The sequence below is a fragment of the Callithrix jacchus genome, chromosome 17 (assembly GCF_049354715.1).
Source record: "Callithrix jacchus isolate 240 chromosome 17, calJac240_pri, whole genome shotgun sequence".
Classification (NCBI taxonomy): Eukaryota; Metazoa; Chordata; class Mammalia; order Primates; family Cebidae; genus Callithrix; species Callithrix jacchus.
In genome coordinates, this window is record NC_133518.1 from 75,028,674 (window position 1) to 75,049,367 (window position 20,694).

Genomic DNA, 20,694 nt, shown 5'->3' on the forward strand with positions numbered 1-20,694 from the left:
TCTTGACCTCGTGATCCACCCGCCTCAGCCTCCCAAAGTGCTGGGACTACAGGCGTGAGTCACCGCACCCAGCCTTCAAAACGTATTTCTGATCATGTCATCCCACTGTGTAAAATCCTCTGCCAGCTCCTTATTACTTAAGGTTAAAGCAAAAATTCCACAGAACAGCACAAAGGGAAGAACAGAAAAAAAGAGAGGCAAAACAGAAATAGGACTTCTCATATTCAGGTCCCCATCTTACTTCCTAATCCAGTAGTCCCCCACTTATCTGTGGTTTCAGCTTCCCATGGTTAACTAAGGTACAAAAATATTAAGTGAAAAATTTGAGAAATAAACAATTCATAAGTTTTAAATTGCACGCCATTCTGAATAGCATGATAAAGTCTCCCAGCACATGAATCATCCCTTTGTCCAGCACATCTATGCTGTCTATGCTACCTACCTGTTTGATAACTATCTCAGTTATCAAATCACAGTGATTGTGTTGAAGTAATCCTCACCTTAATTAATAATGGCGCTGGAGGGCAAGAGCGATTCTGCCAATTAGGTATGCCAAGGAGAAGCCATAAAGTTCTTCCTTTAAGTGAAAAGGTGAGTGTTTTAAACTTAATAGAAAGAAAAAGGAATCATGTACTGAGGTTGCTAAGATCTATGGTAAGAACAAATCTATCCGTGAAATTGTGAAGAAAGAAAAAGAAATCGTGCTAGTTTTGCTGCTGCACCTCAAACTGCAAAAGCTACAGTCACAGTGCATGACAGCTACGATGGAGAAGGCATTACCTTTGTAGGTGGAAAACATGAACAGAAACGTGTTCTGATTGATGGCAGTCAGGTTTGTTACTATCCACAGTTTCAGGCATCTGCTGGAGGGCTTGGAATGTATCTCCCATGGGTAAGAGGGGACTACTCTAGTTGGTTCACGTGTACTGGATGCATCCCATCTCTCTCCACTCCTGGACTCTATTGCGTTCTCTTCACAAACTATTTGGCAGCAGCTGTTCTCCCTTCTCTTACCCAGTAAAATATCACCATCTACGAAGATTTCCCCCATTCCCTCTTTCATAAAGTAAGGCTCTATACCCACGGCTCTATTGTGACTTTATTATGTTGTATTAAAATTCCATGCTTCCCTCACCCCACAACCTTTGTGCCTCAATGTCTACTAAAAAAATAAATTAAGGTCGGGCATAGTGGCTCACACCTATAATCCCAGCAATTTGAAAGGCCGAGGCAGGCGGATTATCTGAGGCCAGGAGTTCGAGACTAGCCTGACCAACATGGAGAAACCCTGTATCTACTAAAATTACAGAATTAGCCAGGTGTGGTGGCACATGACTTTTGTCCCAGCTACTAGGGAGGCTGAGGCAGGAGAATCGCTTGCACCTGGGAGGCAGAGGTTGCAGTGAGCCAAGATCAGGCCACTGCACTCCAGCTTGGGCAACAAGAGCAAAACTCTGTTAAAAAAAAAAAAAAACCCAACAACAAATGAGTTGTAGGCCATAGGTCACAGTATCAAGGAAATGAGATAAGGAAATAGCTTAGTGGAATGATTTTTATCCTTCTAAGATTGGTCTGTAGCCAATTCTGTACAATCTACACTAAAACGAGACGTCCTTCATAAAACCCAACTTAGAGATCATTAAAATCTATTCTTTAATAAGACATTTTTAACTATGAAAAGGAAGGGAACAGAATGAACGTGGGCTTCAGAGACACAAACACCCAAACACCCTTCCCTCTGTTACTTAGCTAACTCGAGTTATACATTACCTCCCTTGGAGATTGTGTTAAAGAGAGGCCACTAAAACCACATGCTTTAGAAGAAATAAACAGGATTTAAAACTACTTTATCTAGTTCTTTCTGCACATTGTTACTACATGCTTGAAACAACATGGATAAGCAACAGTAGCAAGAAGCCAACATTGATTCCAACCTACTAGATGAAATATATGCTCTACAATTTATTGTGACATATTTTAAAATTATTTTTGAATAGACAATTATGGTACATAAAACATACTTTGAGATCGTTAACACTACCATTTTTACCTCAGAATACAATCAGATGAAAGAGCTGCTACAGATTAATTTTAATATACACCTCATATATACAAAATAAATGGGATATAACAATAAAGGACAACCAAGATTTAACTCAATTCAAAGTAAAGGCTGGGCGTGGTGGCTCACGCCTGTAATCCCAGCACTTTGAGAAGCCAAAGCGGGTGGATCACTTGAGGCCAGGAGTTCAAGACGAACCAGGTCAACATGGCAAAACCCTGTCTCTACTAAAAATGGAAAGAATTGGCTGGGCATGGTGGTACACGCCTGTAATCCCAGCTACTCAGGAGGCTGAGGCACAAGAATCACTTGAACCTGGGAGGTGGAGGTTACAGTGAGCTGAGATTGCACCATTGCACTCCAGCCTGGGCAACAGAGTGAAACTCTGTCTCAAAAAAACAAACAAAACAAAATAAAGTTGGCTAAAACACAGAATTACCATTTGATCCAATAATTCCATTTATGGGTATATACATACAAGAGAACTAGAAAGCAGAGACAACTTTTTTTTATTTTGTTGCCATGCTACCCCCATCCTTACTATTCCATTGTTGAATTAATTTACCTGAAACACCAAGGAAAAAGTGAGGTAAAAATGTCTCGAAGTAAAATGTTATTAGCTACATTCTGTGATGCCCAATACTCAAAGCAGTCTTAAACGTTCTGGATTTTAAATTTGGATTTTGTTACTTCTTCAGTTAAATAAACAGAGGGAAACAGGCTAAAATAAACTTGCTGTGGCTCATGGTGGCATTCCAAATCAGAGACTCATGCACCGCCAATCAATTGTATTCTACATTTTCCATACATCCAGTGGGTCTACAAGTAAGAAGGAACCTATTCAATGGGTTAGACAGTGTTGTTTCCCTAAAATATAATTCATAAATTGAATCTCACTTGAGTCTGCTATCTGGAAAGAGGGGAGGTTGTGTATATTTAAGCCCTGCATGTAAGGAACCACAAATAAGTGTATTTCTTCAGGGTGTATGTAGTACTCTAAGTATACAGTAGCTCCTCCTTATCCAAGGACAATCAGTTCCAAGCCCTCCTATAGATGCCTAAAACCGCGGATGGTACCAAGCCCTGTCCCACTGTCATAAATCAGAGCACGTTTCTGTTCACGTCTTCCACTCAGAAATCTAGTCTTTTCCATCATAACTATACTTATCACACAGTGGCTATAACTTTTGCAGTCTGAGATGCAATAGGAAAACCAGTGCATAATTCTTTTTCTTTCTTCACAATCTGAACAGAAGATGCATTCTTGCCACAGATCTTAGCAACCTCAGCACACAATCTTTTTTCCTTACTGAGAACTTCCATCTTTTCACTTAAAGGAAGAATTTCATGGCTTCTCTTTGGCATATCCAAATTGCCAGAATCCTCTTGCTCTTTGGGGTCATTATTAAATAAAATAAAGATTACTCAAACACAAACAATATGATACCATGACAGTCAACCTGATAACAGAGCTGGCTCCTGTGAGACGATTTGGCAGGTAGCATCCACAGTGTAGCTACACTAGACAAAGGGATGATTCATGCACAGGAAGATGCAAGATGTCATCATGCTACTCAGAACAGCGCACAATTTAAACAAAAACAAACTGTTTCTTTCTAAAAGTTTCCATTTAATATTTTCAAACTGTGGTTGAACATAAGTAACTGAAACCTCAGAAAGCAAAATCACATGAAGAAGAGACTACTGCACAAAGGTACAAGGTTTTTAAACAACTGTACAAGGTTTTTAAAAACGAAATGGGTACCAATCAACACTGTGTTACAGTAAAAATGTGTGGTCTATTTAAAAAACAACAACAAAAACCGGAAAGTATTTCCAAGATACATAATGTAAATGATCTGAATTACCAATGGAAAAAGTTTCTCTGCAAGATATTACCAGTTCAGCACTTTTTTCAGGATTCCAATTCTGATACTTTCAGTATTTCCACTCCTGTGCCAATGTTTTCATGACAAGACATTTTAAGGTCTGAAGAAGGCATTCCCTCCACACCCCACAAAGCCACTAACAGACTTCCCAGTCTTACCCTTTTTTCTTACTTTCCCTGTGGTTCTACTGGAAGAGCTATCTCTTCTGTTGTTGAAAGTCAAACCCTCCCAAGCCCCTCCAACACACATTCACACACATACACACCCTCCATTTTATGATGTCCTCCCTAAAACTTTGTCCCAACTATTTGATCTCTCTTCCTCATCTTCACTCTCTTCATCATAACTAGGTTCAAAGTCTCTCTGATCTTTAAAAGGCAAGTGAAAAATCTCACCCTGGTCCAATTCTACCCTGTCTTCTCTTTACAGCTAAGTTTTCTCACACCTCCCTCCTCACTCTCTTCAAGCAATTGCAATCTGGCTTCTGCTCACATCGCCTTACTGAAATTGCTCATTGCAAAAGTCACTAATGACCTCAACCTATCAAACCCAATAGAATTTTTCTATTCTTAACTCGTCTGTCCTTTCTGGACTTCCGATATCACTAAACACACGTTCCTTCTTAAATCTCTCATCTCTTAGCTTTCTTTCCCCAATACTAGTGTCTCCTGGTTTTCCACCTTATTCTCTGATTTCTCTCCTTCAGAATCCTTCATAAGCACATTTTTCCCTGTTAGTATCTTAAATTTTAATATAACCAAAGTTTTCAAGCTTGATTGATCTCTTGCTCTTTTCATTCTATATTCTCTCCCAGGTCATACTGTTACTCTGTAAATCTCTATGCGCAACCTAGAATTTTCTCCCACAATCCTGATCCAACTGGTTATTAAAAATTGAGGCTGTGTACTCAATTATGTGCAGCACATATACTAAAACTGGACAGATACAGAGGTCAGCATGGCCTCTGTGCAAGGATGACATGCAAATTTGTGAAGCCTTTTCTTTTTTTTTTTAATTGAGGCCGGAAGCAGTGGCTCATGCCTGTAGTCCTAGCACTTTGGGAGGCCAAGGCAGGCAAATCACTTGAGCTCAGGAGTTCAAGGCCAGCCTGGGCAACATGGCAAAACCCTGTCTCTACTAAAAACAAAAATTAGCTGGGTGTGGTAGCGCACATCTGTAGTCCCAACTACTCAGGGGGCTGAGGCACAAGAATTACTTGAACCTAGGAGGCAAAGGTTGGAGTGAGCTAAGATCATGCCACAGTGCTGCAGCCTGGGTGACAGAGTGAGACTCTGTCTCAAAAAAAAAAAAAAAATAACACCTGAGGCTCTCCCACTAGAACCTCAGACTCAATGCAACCCTAATTTAATTTATAATCTTTCCCTTAATCTTCCTCTTCTTTTTTATATTCCCCATCAACTACCCCATTACCCAAAATATGAAACAAAGATCATAAGACTCCTCACTCTTTTCTATCCTCCCTCCATATTTCAGTTGCTAAGTCTCAACTAGCTTCCATCAAGACTCTCTTTACTTTCCTCTGTGTTCCCACTGTCACTGTCTTAAAACCCGTCTCTGTAAGAAACACAAAAATTAACCAGGTGTCGTGGTGTATGCCTGTAGTCCCAGAACCCAGGAAGCAGAGTTGGCAGTAAGCTAAGATTGTACCACTGCACTACAGCCTGGGCAACAGATTCCCGTTTCCTGCCTTCTACCTCCTACCACTCACTCTCCACTGGATGGCTAAAGCAATTATACTGTAATTCAAATCTGAAAAAGGATTTACCCTTTAATGGCTCCCCAAGCTTTGAAAATCAAATGTAAATTCCTCAGCACACAAATTCTTTCATGATTGGTCCCTATTTCCTCTCTAACATCACCTCCTCCCATTTCCTAACCCCGCCCCAGCCACACTGAACTACTTATTATTTTGGCAGTTTCCCATCATAGTGCTAGCTGTTTTACACACCTGTCTCTACAGAGCTCTTAGAAGGCAATACACAAAAACCCATTAAGCAAGGCTGTTTATGGCGATACATATTAAAACTTTTTCTTGAAACCAGACAAACATAAAACCAGACAAACATTTATTTGCATTTGGTTTCACTGGTTCAAATGTCTAAAAGCTGGAATAAATCCACCTGCCTCTCTTCCAGGCTCTTCCTCCAACGTGTGTTAAACTGGCCAAGTATGGCATATGCCATTACTGATTCCTGGTCCTCCAAGGCCTAAGAGGCTCACCCCCGGGCAGGGCCCAGAGCCAAAGCAAATGCAGAAGGTGGCCACAGGTACAGTCTCCGTGGCATCAGGCATTGTTTGGGCTGAGGCACCCTAAGAAGTAGCTACTGGCTCACGATCATATGACTACTGCAGGAACAGCAACCCCAGCAGGTCCCAGCTCTAGCCAGTTTCCTCTGGGCAGCACGTGAGAATGGGCTCCCTGCCTTTTTGTTTGTTTTAATCTTTATCATCCAGATCGAGTTTCAAAGAGCTCAAAAATGTCCTTGCCACATGTGGACCTGAGAGCAACAGATGATTTTTCAGAGCCATATTCTTGTTAAATTTGGACAAAATGAATCATGTCTTTCAAAGTTTCTTTGTATTTCACTTCAGTTGGCAGTTGACCCAACATCCTTCCTAGTTGGTTTTGTTTTTTGTTTTTTTTTTTTTTGAGACAGGGTCTCGCTTTGTTGTCCAGGGTGTGATCATGGCTCATTGCAGCCTTGACCTCCATGAGCTCAGGTAATCCTCCCACCTCAGCCTCCTGAGTAGCTGGAACTACAGGCATGTGTCACCCTGTTACCCAGCTGGTCTCAATTTGTGAGCTAACACAATCCACCCACCTCGGCCTCCCAAAGTGCTAGAATTACAGGGGTGAGCTACCATGCTCAACCAACCCAACATCTTTACGCTATGCAATGAAAATACAAAACACAAAATGAGAATACAAAAAAAATGAAGCATTACATTGTAAAAGTGTTTGGTACAAAAATATACTTAAATAAAATACACATTTCAATAAAAATGCCTACAGTGAAAGCTCTATGCATTCTGAGAAACTTCACAACATCTAGACAGAGCCAACATTCATGGAGGATACCTGACCAACATGGAGAAACCCCATCTCTACTCAAAGTAAAAAATTAGCCAGACATAGTGGTGCATGCCTGTAGTCCCAGCTACTCGGGAGGCTTAAGCAGGAGAATCACTTGAACCCGGGAAGGGAAGGTTGCAGTGGGCCGAGATCCTGCCATTGCACTCCAGCCTGGGCAACAAGAACGAAACTGTCTCCAAAAAAAAAAAAAAAAAAAGAAAAAGAAAATGACTAACTCAGGGAGCTAAGACTCAGAGTTCACTGTGTCTAATTTTGTTTACTCTTCCATGACACTCATGCCAAAAGAACACTGAAAGACAAATTAAGTGACATAATATAAGAAACATAATATTTACTGTGTTGCCATGGTTTCCAAATTAACAAAAATTATTGCTCTATTTCCTAGCAACTTCCCTTTTTTTTTTTTTTTGAGACGGAGTCTCGCTCTGTCTCCCAGGCTGGAGTGCAGCGATGCGATCTCGGCTCACTGCTATACCCACCTCCCAGGTTCAAGCAATTCTCTGCCTCAGCCTCCTGAGCATATGGAGTTACACGTGCCCGCCTGGCTAATTTTTGTATTTTTAGTAGAGATGGGGTTTCACCATGTTGGCCAGGCTGGTCTTGAACTCCTGACCTCATGCCTTGGTCTCCCAAAGTGCTGGGATTATAGGCATGTGCCATCATGCCCAGCCTCAACTTCCCTTTAGTACAAAATTTTAAAATTATATCTTACAACATAATTATGTTTAACCACTTTTAAGTTTTTGGTAGTTGAGGACAAATATTTAAATTTTTCTGAGCATAAACACCAACATGTAGTAGATAAAATCTTAGATTTTTTTGTTTTTATGTTTTGAGATGGAGTCTCTCTGTCACCAGGTTAGAGTGTAGAGGTGCGATCTCAGCTCACTACAACCTCTGCTTCCCAGGTTCAAGCAATCCACCTGCCTCAGCCTCCTGAGTAGCTGGGACAACAGGCATGTGTCACCACACCCAGTTAATTCTTTGTATTTTTAGCAGAGATGGGGTTTCACCATGTTGGCCAGGATGGTCTTAATTTCCGGACCTCATGATCCACCTACCTCAGCCTCCCAAAGTGCTGGGATTACAGGTGTGAGCCGCCACACCTGGTCAAAATCTAGGAATTTTAACTTATTTTTTTCTGATATCAAACAACTCATATTTCACATGTTTTTTTAATTATAAAAAACCCTGTCTTTTCTAAGAGACAGGGTCTTGCTATGTTGCTGAGGCTAGTCTCGAACTTCTGTGCTCAAGTAATCCTCTCACCTCAGCCTCCCAAGTAGCTGTGACTACAGGTATGCACCACTGCACCTAGCCATTTCATAATCTTCTATGAATTGTTGTTTATCACCACTGAGAACATGAGCATTTTAAATAAGAGTAATTCTGCCTCCTGTGGAGTTTCTTTTCGGACAAATCCCATTTGCACACAACAACCTGAACCAAACACATTGGATAGTATCACTGAATTGTACACTTGAAAAAAAAGAAATCTAGGCTGGGTACGGTGGCTCATGCCTGCAATCCCAGCACTCTGGGAGGCTGAGGCAGGTGGATCACCTGAGGTCAGTAGTTCAAGACCAGCCTGGCCAACATGGTGAGATCCCATCTCTACTAAAAATACAAAAATTAGCTGGGTATGGTGACATGCGCCTGTAATCCCAGCTACTCGGAAGACTGAGGCAGGAGAATCGCTTGAACCTGGGAGGCAGAGGCTGCAGTGAGCTGAGATTGTGCTGCTGTACTCCAGTCTGGGAGACATAGCGAGACTTGATTAAAAAAAAAAAATCCACATGTTATAGCAAACACAAATGTAAAACAGCCATGGAGCTTCCTTTCTTACCTCTTACAAGTAAATTTGCATATCATATATATATATATATATTTTTTTTTTAAATATTTAGAGGTGGGTTATCACTCTGTTGCCCAAGCAGGAGTACAGTAGCAGGATCACAGCTCACTGAAACCTTGAACTCCTGGGCTCAAGCAATCCTCCTACCCCGCCTGCTGCGTACCTGGGACTACAGGCACATGTCACCACACTCAGCTAAACCAAATATGTTCACATGTAAATTCTGCTCAACAATCTCTGGACACTTTTTACTAGACTCCAATTCTTATTATCCTATCCTGAATGAGCTCAGGGATTCAACACCAGCCTGGGCAACAGAGCAAGACCCTGTCTTTATTAAATGTAATTGTTACTTAATAATTATTATAATCATAGTAAGAGGTTAAATGTACAGACTCTGGAGCCAACCTTTATGAGTTTGAATCCAAGCTCTGCTATTTCCTAGCTATGTTACCTTGGAGAAGTCACTAATGACTTCCTCATCAAGATCCTATCCTCTAATCTAGAAAAAATAATCATATGTCTGACATTCATTCTCTAGATTTAACAGAGCTGTGCATATGGACATCAACTTTCTTTGGGTCCTGAACTTTGGAAGAAATCACAGAATTTTAGAATCAGGAAAAAATTTCTCAGATCATCAGGTACAAAAATCAGCAACATTCTTGTGGCTGGGCATGGTGGCTCATGCCCATAGGCCAAAGTGGGCAGATCACCTGAGGTCAAAAGTTTGAGACCAGCCCAGCCAACATGGTGAAACCCTGTCTCTACTAAAACTACTAAAATTAGTTGGGTGTGGTGGTGCACGCCTATAATCTCATCTACTCAGGAAGCTGAGGCACAAGTAATCACTTGAACCTGGGAGACAAAGGTTGCAGAGCCAAGATGGCACCACTGCACTCCGGCCTGGCTGATGAGTTAGACTCTGTGGAAAAAAAAAATTGTAACTTTCACTTAAAGAAGTAGGCATAAAATGCATTTTCTTCATAATTTCAGCTCTAAAACAAGGAAAGCAGTAATACTCCAGGTTTCTGTAATACCTTTAAGACTTTGCAAACCATTCAAGAAGCTTCAATTTCTTCTCAAAAGGAAACTCCCCAATAACACTCATGAAACTGATTGTGGTAAGGCAGCTTCACTGGCTTTCACTCTACTCTCATCATTCTCCTTTTGAGAGGCTGGGTAACTTAGGGTCCCCAATCTGATACACAAGGCATGTGCTTTCAGACAATATTCATTGAAAGTCAACTCTCCAATTGCATTTTGTCTATGAAAATATCAAAGCCAAACACACACCCATGAAAGGTAAGCATTCAGATTGGTCTTCTGAAACCCTAGGGGACTTGCTAGTGATCCCTTCCAATGTGTGCTCTTTTGAGATCTTCCTACAGATATAACAGCTTGAGCTCCCAGAGCAAACATCAACATGCCTATTACAGACATGACAGGACTTATAAATCTACCCACATTCCTGCCTTCACAGAAGAGTCTTCAAATATTTCAATATATTTTTAAAATGCACTCAGAGGAGGCCAAGGCAGGTGCATCACTTGAGGTCAGGAATTCAATACCAGCCTCACCAACATGGTGAAACCCTGTCTCTCTTAAAAATACAAAAATTACTGGGTGTGGTGGCAGGCACCTGTAATTCCAGCTACTCTGGAGGTTGAGGCAGGAGAACTGCTTGAACCTGGGAGGCAGAGGTTGCAGTGAGCTGAGATGGCACCAATGTACTCCGGCCTGGGCAACAGAGTGAGAGACTGTCTCAAAACAAAAACAAAAATAAACCATACACACTCAGAGGCCAGGTGTAGTGGCTCAAGTTTGTAATCCCAGCACTTTGGGAGGCCAAGGTGGGCGGATCACTTGAGATCAGGAGTTTGAGACCAGCCTTGCCCACATGCAAAACCACGCCTCTACTAAAAATACAAAAATTAGCTGGATGTGGTGGTGCACACCTGTAGTCCCCGCTACTCAGGAGGCTGCGACAGGAGAATCTCTTGAACCCAGGAGGCAGAGGTGGCAGTGAGCCAAGATCACACCACTGCACTCCAGCCTGGGCAACAGAGACCTTGTCTCAAAATAATAATTAAATTAAAAATAAAAATGTATTCAGGTTTTTCAAGATGAAAAGCATTCTGGATGTGGACAGTCGTGGTGATGATTGTGCAGCAGTGAAAATGGACTTCATGCCAGAGAAGGACACCCTTAATGGTTAAAACGGTGTTTACTTTACTATGATTTTAAATGCACTCAGTTCCATATGGTAGCATACAAATGATCCAGTTTGTACATCATTTTGCTTCTTTTCCTCTTTATTCAGATTACCTGCTTTTTGGCCAATTGAGAAGCATGGAAACCTGAGCAAATACTAAGCAGCAAGAAGAAAAAGAGGCTATTTTTCTTTAATGATGGCATTCCCTGTTCACTTCAAAAAACAATCTGAAATTAGGAAAAGATAAACTCTTCAGATCTAACAACAACAACAACAAAGATTAAGCAGATTGTCTTCTTTACTGTTGTGGGGATTTTGTTAGTTTTTATTTGCTTCTAACTTAAGGCAATGTTTTTGGTGAAAGGGATAATCCTATTGGAGAAAATGAGGATTAGGAACCATATGTGAATGTCAACCATTCAGTGTATGAACAAACAGTATATGAGTGTTTAGCTATGAAAACTTGAAAGGCAAAAGAGAGACTAAGAAGGAACATATGAAAGAACTATTAAAACAGCTAAACATATTTCCTCTGAAGTTTGACAACTACTGTGTCACGTATTAGGTACTCCTCATGCAAATAAAGTCTTGAATCTTAACAATGAAAACTGGTCCTTTCAGGTTTCAAGTTAAACTTGAGCCTTTTTATCTTGTTACTAAAGTTGCCATATGCATGTTCAGAGTTCTGAAGATAGAAATAAAAACTAGAATTATTGGGTTTTTTAATGTCTTTTTATAGTACTAGTTTTATTATTACAGTATACATTCTATTAGAATTACTACTAAACTCAGTTATTTCATAACAAAATAATAGCATAAGGGAAGGAAAATAACCTGGAGGTATTAAAAACTGACCATTCAGGATAGGATCATCTGTATATTTTGGTTCATGGTCCCCAAACCTGGCTGGCCATCAGAATCTCACAGGAAGGGCGGGGAGAGAATGTATGTGTGTGTAAATACAAATTTCTACCTGGGTGTGGTGTGTGTGTGTGTGTGTAAATACAAATTTCTACCTGGGTGTGGTGTGTGTGTGTGTGTGTGTGTGTGTGTGTGTGTTTGCCTGTTTAAATACAAATTTCTACCTGGGCGCAGTGGCATGCACCTGTAGACTCAGCTACTCAGGAGGCTGAGGCAGGAGGATCACTTGAGCCCAGAAGTTTAAGTCCCACCTGGACAACATGGAAAGACCCATTTCCTTCAATCAATCAATCAATCAAGATTTCTGGGCTCAACCCCTACAGATTCAGATTTACTGAGTATGGGGTATAGTTAGGGAATCTGTATACTAATAAGTCTCCCTGGGAGATTCTGATGATTAGTCATGCTTTAGGAAACTTAGCTTAATAAGTTTCTTTTGCAAAAAGAGCCCATTTTACCTTTCTACTAGTCTTCTATTATCACTTTCAATTTCTGCTTTTTAATAAGCAACAAATAGCCTACTGCAAGCCTAACACTGTTCTAAAGGTTCACAAGCATTATCTCCTCTAACCATCACAACTCTGTGAGACAGGAAAATAATATTATTCCCATTTTACAGACAAGGAAACTGAAGTCTAGAGAAGTTACTTAAAGTTATTTAAGCAGCAACTAGTATAGCCGAACTCAAAGTCACACCACTAAGACTCCAAAGCCCACCTCTCCTGGAACATGAACAATGACTCTAAATGGCGGAATGTCAGCCTTGTTTCTGACACATTCTAGACCGTTATCTAACATCACCTGTTTACCCAGCTGTAAGCACGGCTGATAATAATACCTATCCTACTTAGCTCAAGACTTGTGAGAATCAAGATATGAAACTGCTTTCAAAGTCATGAAAAGTTCCTGAAAACAACAACAAGCAGCTATGAATGGTGGAATTAGAAAAGACTGATTGAGAACAATGTGGCATAGTAAGAGGTTAAATACACAGACTGTGGAGCCAAGCCTCAGGGTCTGAATCCAAGACCTGCTATTTCCTAGTTATGTAACCTTGGGGAAGTTACTTAACTTTTCTGTGCAATGGTTTCTGCCTCTGTAAAATGCGGATGGGAAAAAAAATGAATCCGGAATTTTTTCAGGATGAAATGAACCCATGTACATAAAATGCTTACAATAGTGTTTACCACATAGTAAGCACTCAACAAGTACTGGATGTTAAATACTACACAATTTTTTAAAGAAAGCATCACATTAAAAATAAAAAGTAAAATACTTAGTGACAACACACACAGAGACTAGAAGGTGGTAGCATTTTCCTCCCTTACAGAAATCTGGGTAAATCTCTCCAATTTTGAAAGAAAACATTCTGGGTAGTTTCAATTTTCAACTATAACTATGTTGCTTCCAAAATGCTTCATTTGTGCAAATACTTAAGATCACTCACTATATAAAGTAGTATCTACTTTTTCACTTTTAAATATCTTTCATCTTTTAACTGAAAAAGATCTCATTGATTTTTATTTCATTTTATTTTAAGTTCTGGGATACATGTGCAGGACCTGGAGGTTTGTTACATAGGTAAACATGTGCCATGGTGGTTTGCTGCACCCATCAAGCTATCACCTAGGTATTAAGCCCCACAAGCATTAGCTATTTATCTTGCTGCTCTCTCTCACCCCACCAAAACCCCCCGCCACAGGCCCCAGTGTGTGCTGTTCCCCTTCTCCTGTATCCATGTGTTTTCATCATTCAACTCCCACTTATAAGTGAGAACATGTTTGATTTTCTGTTCCTGTATTAGTTTGCTAAGGATAACGGCTTCCAGTTCCATCATGTCTCTGCAAAGGATAAGATCTTACTCCTTTTTATGGCTGCACAGTATTCCATGGTATATATGTACCACATTTTCTTTATCCAGTCTATCATTGATGGGCATTTGAGTTGATGTAAAACCCAAAACTATAAAAACCCTAGAAGAAAATCTAGGCAATGCCATTAAGGATATTGCCACGGGCAAAGATTTCATGATGAAAACGTCAAAAGCAATTGCAACAAAAGCAAAAATTCACAAATGGGATCTAATTAAAGAGCTTCTGCACAGCAAAAGAAACTATCATCAGAGTGAACAGACAAGCTACAAAATGGCTATCCATTTGACAAAGGTCTAATATCCAGGATCTACAAATAACTTAAACAAACTTAAAGGAAAAAAACAACCCCATTAAAAACTGGGCAAAGGACATGAACAGACACTTCTTAAAAGAAGACATGTATGCAGCCAACAAACATTGAAAAAAAGCTCAACATCACTGATCATTAGAGAAATGCAAATCAAAACCACAATGAGATACCATCTTATGCTAGTCAGAATGGTGATCACTAAAAAATCTGGAGACAACAGATGCTGGAGAGGATGTCGAGAAAAAGGAGCACTTTTACACTGTTGGTGGGAGTGTAAACTAGTTCAACATTGTGGAAGATAGTATGGTGATTCCTCAAAGACCTAGAACCAGAAATACCATTTGACCCAGCAATCCCATTCCTAGGTATATACCCAAAGAACATAAATCATTCTATTATAAAGATACATGCACGTGTACGTTTACTGGAATACTATTCACAATAGCAAAGACATGGAATCAACCCAAATGCTCTAATTGATTTTTAAAGTCATTTTGTGATAGTAATATCACAATTTTTAAAATCAGGTTTTGTATAACTTTCCTTTGCTTCAAATAGCTTCCTACAGCATTTGAATTCTAATTCAAAAGCTAATCAAGTAGCTTCCGATAGGAAAATCATAACAATGAGCTGAGTCAAAAGACTGTGTAATGCGTCTAAAGGAAATTATGCTATTCCTAAATGAGCTATTTATTAATAACAAAGAAGAAGTGATATGGTAATAATTCTCACCAAAAGAATATAATGAACCTCTAAGCAATTCTTTATTATTATTATTATTATTATTTTGAGATGGAGTCTTGCTCTGTTGCCAGGCTGGAGCTCAGTGGCACGATCTTGGCTCACTGCAACCTCCGCCTCCCAGATTCAAGCGATTCTCCTGCCTCAGCCTCCTGAGTAGCTGGGACTACAGGTGCGTGCCACCACACTCAGCTAATTTTTTTTTGTATTTTAGTAGAGACGGGGTTTCACCATGTTGGCCAGGATGGTCTCGATCTCCTGACCTCATGATCCGCCCACCTCAGCCTCCCAAAGTGCTGGGATTACAGGTGTGAGCCATCCCGCCCTGCACAATTCTTGTATCATATTAGTTCATGGTCAGTCTGCAGTTGCAGATCGAATTCGAAACAAAGTTGGCAATTCATTAAGAAATCCCAGCTAGTAGTTATCTTAAATCTCAAATACACAACAGGAAATGTTGCCAGTGATTCAATAGGTGACACCCCTTCCTTTTTTCTGAGTTACAACAAACTGAAACAAAATTGTCCCAGAAGCTGTTACCAGGTAAGAGAATTAAACATAAAAATTCCACTGCAATGTTTCAAAAAATAAAACACTGAATCTGAACAGACAGGAAATATCGTTTCCATCAACATTTATACAGTACATCTGAAGCATATCAACGGCATAGCCCAATGAGTATTTCTATAATATAGTCATCGTATCTTCAATTTCTTTTTTTTCCCCCCCAGAGACTGGGTCTCGTCGGATGTCCAGAGGGGAACTGCAGGTGTTGCTCGTGGGCGCGGTCCCACCGCCACCCAGCATGAGGAGTTTCACCTGCTCCGTGTCGGGCCTGGGCCTGGTCCCCCACTCCTTAGACAACCTGGCACCCCCGGGCTCCCCCGGGAACCCCATGTTGGTGCCAGGCCCGGTGCGGACGCCTGCTCTACACAGCCGCAGCCCTGAACTCCCAAGCACCCATGATCCGCCGACCTCAGCCTCCCGGGGAGCTGGGATTACAGGCGCCTGCCACCCCACCCGGCCGTATCTTCAACTTCTAATTATCCTAAGTTTACATTCCAAAGATTAATTATACATTTTAGTACACTAGAACTAGTACATGGAACTCAAGTAACCCACAAAAATATAAAGAAAAAATAATTTTTCATGCATTGGATATTGTGAAAATTGATTATATAAACTGGAATTATCAGTCAGGCACAATGGTTCACACCTGTAATCCCAGCACTTTCGGAGGCCGAGGCAGGTGGATCACAAGGTCAGTAGTTGGAGACCAGCCTGGCCAACGTGGTGAAACACCATCTCTACTTTAAAAACACAAAAATTAGCCAGGCATGGTGGCGCATACCTGTAATCTCAGCTACTCAGGAAGCTGAGGCAGGAGAATCGCTTGAACCTGGGAGGCAGGAGGTTGCAGTGAGCCAAGATTGTGCCACTGCACCCCAGCCTGGGGGACAGAGCAACACTCCGTCTCCAAAAAAAAAAAATTCCAATATACAGCAGGAAATGTTGCCAGTGATTCAATAGGTGACACCTCTTCCCTTTTTCTTTATTCTGAGTTACAACAAGCTGAAACAAAATTGCCCCAGAAACTCTGTTACCAGCTAAAGAATTAAACATAAAAATTCCACTGCAATGTTTCAGTAGAACTTTTAACCATAAGGCTCTGAATCCGAACAGACACGAAATATTGTTTCATTTATATCAGCACATGCGAAGCATATTCACTGCAGAGCCCAATGAGTACTTCTATAATGTAGTTACCGTATCTTCAACATTCTCATTATGTTTACATTCCAAAGATTAATCACAAATTTCAGTACATTAGAAAAAGTACATGGAACTCAAGCAACCCACAAAAATATAAAGAAAAAATAATTTTGGATGCATTGATTATATAAATTGGAATTATCTTGTCACACCCAATTAAATTAGAGACCAGGGGGAAGAAAAGGAAAAGAAAAGTACTTAGGGCACAAGCACCTGCCCAGGGATTATCTGACAAGCCAGCTGCTGAAATACCCTGCCATAACTTTAAGACCAGTTTTTCCTGGTAGCTGCGGAAATGAACTGCAGTAACTCTAAGAATAGTTTAACCTACCACAGTCAATAACCAATCAGAGCGTGCCAGCTCCCAAAAACTTTGCTAGTGGTGATGAGTTTTCTTTCAAAACAAAAGATAACATTTCTCTAATAAAAAACCCAATCTTTTCTTTATTCTTTGGACATACCAAAGACCAAAGCAGTCTGTGTGTATGCCCAAATTACAATTCTATTGTCGCAAATAAAATGTGTTGTTCAGAGATTCATCTCTATATTTGATTTCTTTTGATAATACCCAACTATATTTTATTCTAATACACTATTTTAGAGACCAGCTACAATATCTTCCTCTTAACAAACATCCAAAACTTGTTAAATGAGTAAATGTCTGTATCTCTGTCCCCTGGGCATGGTTATAGCACATCTGTGCAACTCAGTGTGGAGAGGGGATTTACCAAACATACCTACCTCTCTGGCAATGTTACTCAAAGCTTCATCTTCTGCAGAAAATCGGTCTTTCACAGGTGTTCTTTTCCTTCCAGACCCAGGAGTCCCCATCTTGTGTACTTAATAGCCTTTTAACTTTGACAGTGATTTAACTGTGTTTTCAGCCCTGAAATAAACAAAAACATAATAATATAGGATAGTTCTCTTTGTGCAGTTTTCATGCTCATTTATACACTCACTTTTAACAGAGAAATTAGCTTTCTTCTTAGAGAAATTAGTCACCAAATACCTCTCTTCCTACTATCAAATTACTCCAATAAATTTTGGAATATTTAATTTTATACTAATTATTAAACCTCCTAACTCTTTTGACTATGCTACCCACAGCAACCTATGAGAGTGTATTATAAAATTAGCCTCAGAAAGCTGCCGTCAGCAGAAATTCTACTAAACCATTTAAAATTACCATAGCTGGGCAGCCTAGTCAACATGGTGAAACCCTGTCTCTACCAAAAATACAAAAATTAGCCGAGCATGGTGGTATACATCTATAATCCCAGCTATTCTGGAGGCTGAGGCAGGAGAATTGCTTGACCCCAGGAGGCGAAGGTTGCAGTGAGCAGAGATTGCGCCACTAGACTCCAGCCTGGGTGACAGAGAGAGATTCCATGTCAAAAAACAAAACAAAATAAAACCCACAACCATATAAAAGAAAAAATGAAGGTTTATTATTCCGCAAATAACAATAACCAACACTGTCCGTGTAACAAATACCTGAGTGTCTGTCGTTACCAGGTACTACAAAAAGTGCTAAAGGTACAGTGATGAACAAAACAAATGTAGTCAAATGGTTAAGAGTATCTCGCTGGGCGCGGTGGCTCATGCCTGTGATCCCAGCACCATGGAAGGCAGAGGCAAGTGGATCATCTGAGGTCAGGGGATCGAAACTAGCCTGACCAACATGGCGAAACCCCGTCTCTACTAAAACTACAAAATCGGGTATGGTGGCGCATGCCTGTAATTCCAGGTACTTGGGAGGCTGATGCAGGAGAATCGTTTGAACCTAGAAAACAGAGGTTGCAGTGAGCCGAAATTGCGCCATTACACTCCAGCCTGGGCAACAAGAGTGAAACTCCATCTCAAAAAAATAAGTAAATAAAATAAAAAGACTATTATCTACGAACCTGTTACTATTACTTATTAAACCTATTTTAACAAAAGGGAGAAGAAAAACCCATCTGCCAGGATTAAATAATAAGGATGAAAAAGACCATCTAACCTTTCTAACACACGGTATTTGAGATTGAAGATTAATTACCATGAAAGAATGCAACACAAATCTCATGACCTCTTTTCTTCTATACACATTGCTAAGAAGCATAGCTCATTTAGCTAAATATTCGGTAACTTAAACATTTTTGACTTGCTTTACCAAAATAAACCAGCAAAATTTCATTACAGTATGAATCACAAAGGAATTCTCAAGTAAGTCTGTCCTAACAGAACTGGCTATATTGAAACTCTAAATGACTTTAATGCACTGGAATTTACTTCATTCAGGCAAAATAAAGCAGAATTACTCCACCAAAAAGCTTTTTTCAATAAAGATTCAAAACATTCCCAACTTATCTGACACCATTTCTCATTCATCAGAGCTAGCCTGTTATTCTGTCCAGCCAAATAAAGACTGATGATGCTTTACTACTTCACTATAGAAGATATATCTAGATCTGATTAAGAACTCATTTAAAAATGGAAACAGTGGTTGGGTGCAGTGGCTCACACCTGTAAATACCAGCACTTTGGGAGGCCAAAGCAGGCGGATCACTGGAGATCAGGAGTTTGAGACCAGTCTGGCCAACATGGCGAAACCCCGTCTTTACTAAAAATACAAAAATTAGCCAGGCGTGGTGGTGGGCACCTGTAATCCCAGCTACTCGGGAGACTGAGGCAGAAGAATTGCTTGAACCTGGTAAGTGGAGGTTGCAGTGAGCCAAGACCATGCCACTGCACTCCAGCATGGGTGACAGAGCAAGACTCCATCTCAAAAATAAAAATTAGCCAGGCATGGTGGCGCATGCCTATAATCCCAGATACTCGGAAGGCTGAGAGAGGAGAAAAGCTTGGACCCAGGAGGTGGAGGTTGCAGTGAGTTGAGATTGCGCCACTGCACTCCAGCCTGGGCAACAGAGCAAGACTCCATCTCAAAAAATAAAAAAAGAAAACACACAAAAAATATACTTTTTAATGTAGCAGCAGATATATCCCAGACACAAATCAGAACAACTCTTGAAGAGGACAGAAGAGTTTTCTCAGAAGTTTTCAATCATCTTCAGCATAATTTTAAAGATTATTCACTTACTTAATAGTAATAGTGTATACGTTGCTGATGGGAATGATAACTAGTACAACCACTATGGAAAACAATATAAAGATTTCTTTTTTTTTTTTGAAATGGAGTCTCACTCACTCTTTCACTCAGGCTGGAGTGCAGTGACCCAATCTCGGCTCACTGCAACCTCCAGCTCCTGCATTCAAGTGATTCTCCTGCCTCAGCGTCCCGAGTAGCTGAGACTACAGGTGTGTGCCACCCTGCCTGGCTAATTTTTGTATTTTTAGTAAAGGCAGAGTTTTACCATGTTGGCCAGGCTGGTCTCAAACTCTTGACCTCAGCTGATCTGCCCGCCTCAGCTTCCCAAAGTGCTGGGATTACAGGCATGAGCCACTCTGAGCCTGGCCCGAAAATTTCTTAAAGAACTAAAAGTAGAGCTACCATTTGATCGAGCAATCCCACTACTGGGTCTCTACGAAAGTTATTATGTGAAAAAGACACATGCACACACATGTTTATAGCAGCACAATTCATAATTGCAAAGAGATGGAAAAAACCTAAGTGCCCATCAACCAATGAGCAGAAAAAGAAAATGTGGTATAGATACACCATGGAATACTACTCAGCCATGAAAAGAAATGAAATAATGTCTCTTGCAGCAACTTGGAGTTAGAGGTCATTTTTCTAAGCGAAGTAACTCAGGAATGTATCATATGATCTCACTTATAAGTAGGAGTAAAAATACACAGACACAAAGGCATAAGAATGATATAATCAACTTTGGGAACTTGGTGGTGAGGGCAAGGGCAGGGAGTGAGGAATAAAAGACAACACACCGGGTACAGTGCAAACTGCTTGAGTGATGGGGTACACTCAAACAGTTTAGA

General features: G+C 40.4%; 1 protein-coding gene and 1 non-coding gene across 51 annotated transcripts in view; one reads left to right on the forward strand and one right to left on the reverse strand.

The window, feature by feature from the left end:
* LRRFIP2 (LRR binding FLII interacting protein 2) overlaps positions 1-20,694 on the reverse strand; it is a 120,279-nt gene that overhangs the window by 75,874 nt on the left and 23,711 nt on the right. For all 50 annotated transcript variants that reach the window (XM_008984031.5, XM_035278012.3, XM_035278009.3 and 47 more), the window contains one exon: positions 17,497-17,641. In XM_008984031.5, coding sequence (XP_008982279.1) covers positions 17,497-17,586 — 90 coding nt within the window. In that variant the 5' untranslated portion in view covers positions 17,587-17,641. The remainder of the gene's footprint in view (positions 1-17,496; positions 17,642-20,694) is intronic.
* LOC118149018 (U6 spliceosomal RNA) lies at positions 4,855-4,960 on the forward strand. The gene has a single exon (XR_004736192.1). It is a non-coding gene; the product is annotated as a U6 spliceosomal RNA (small nuclear RNA).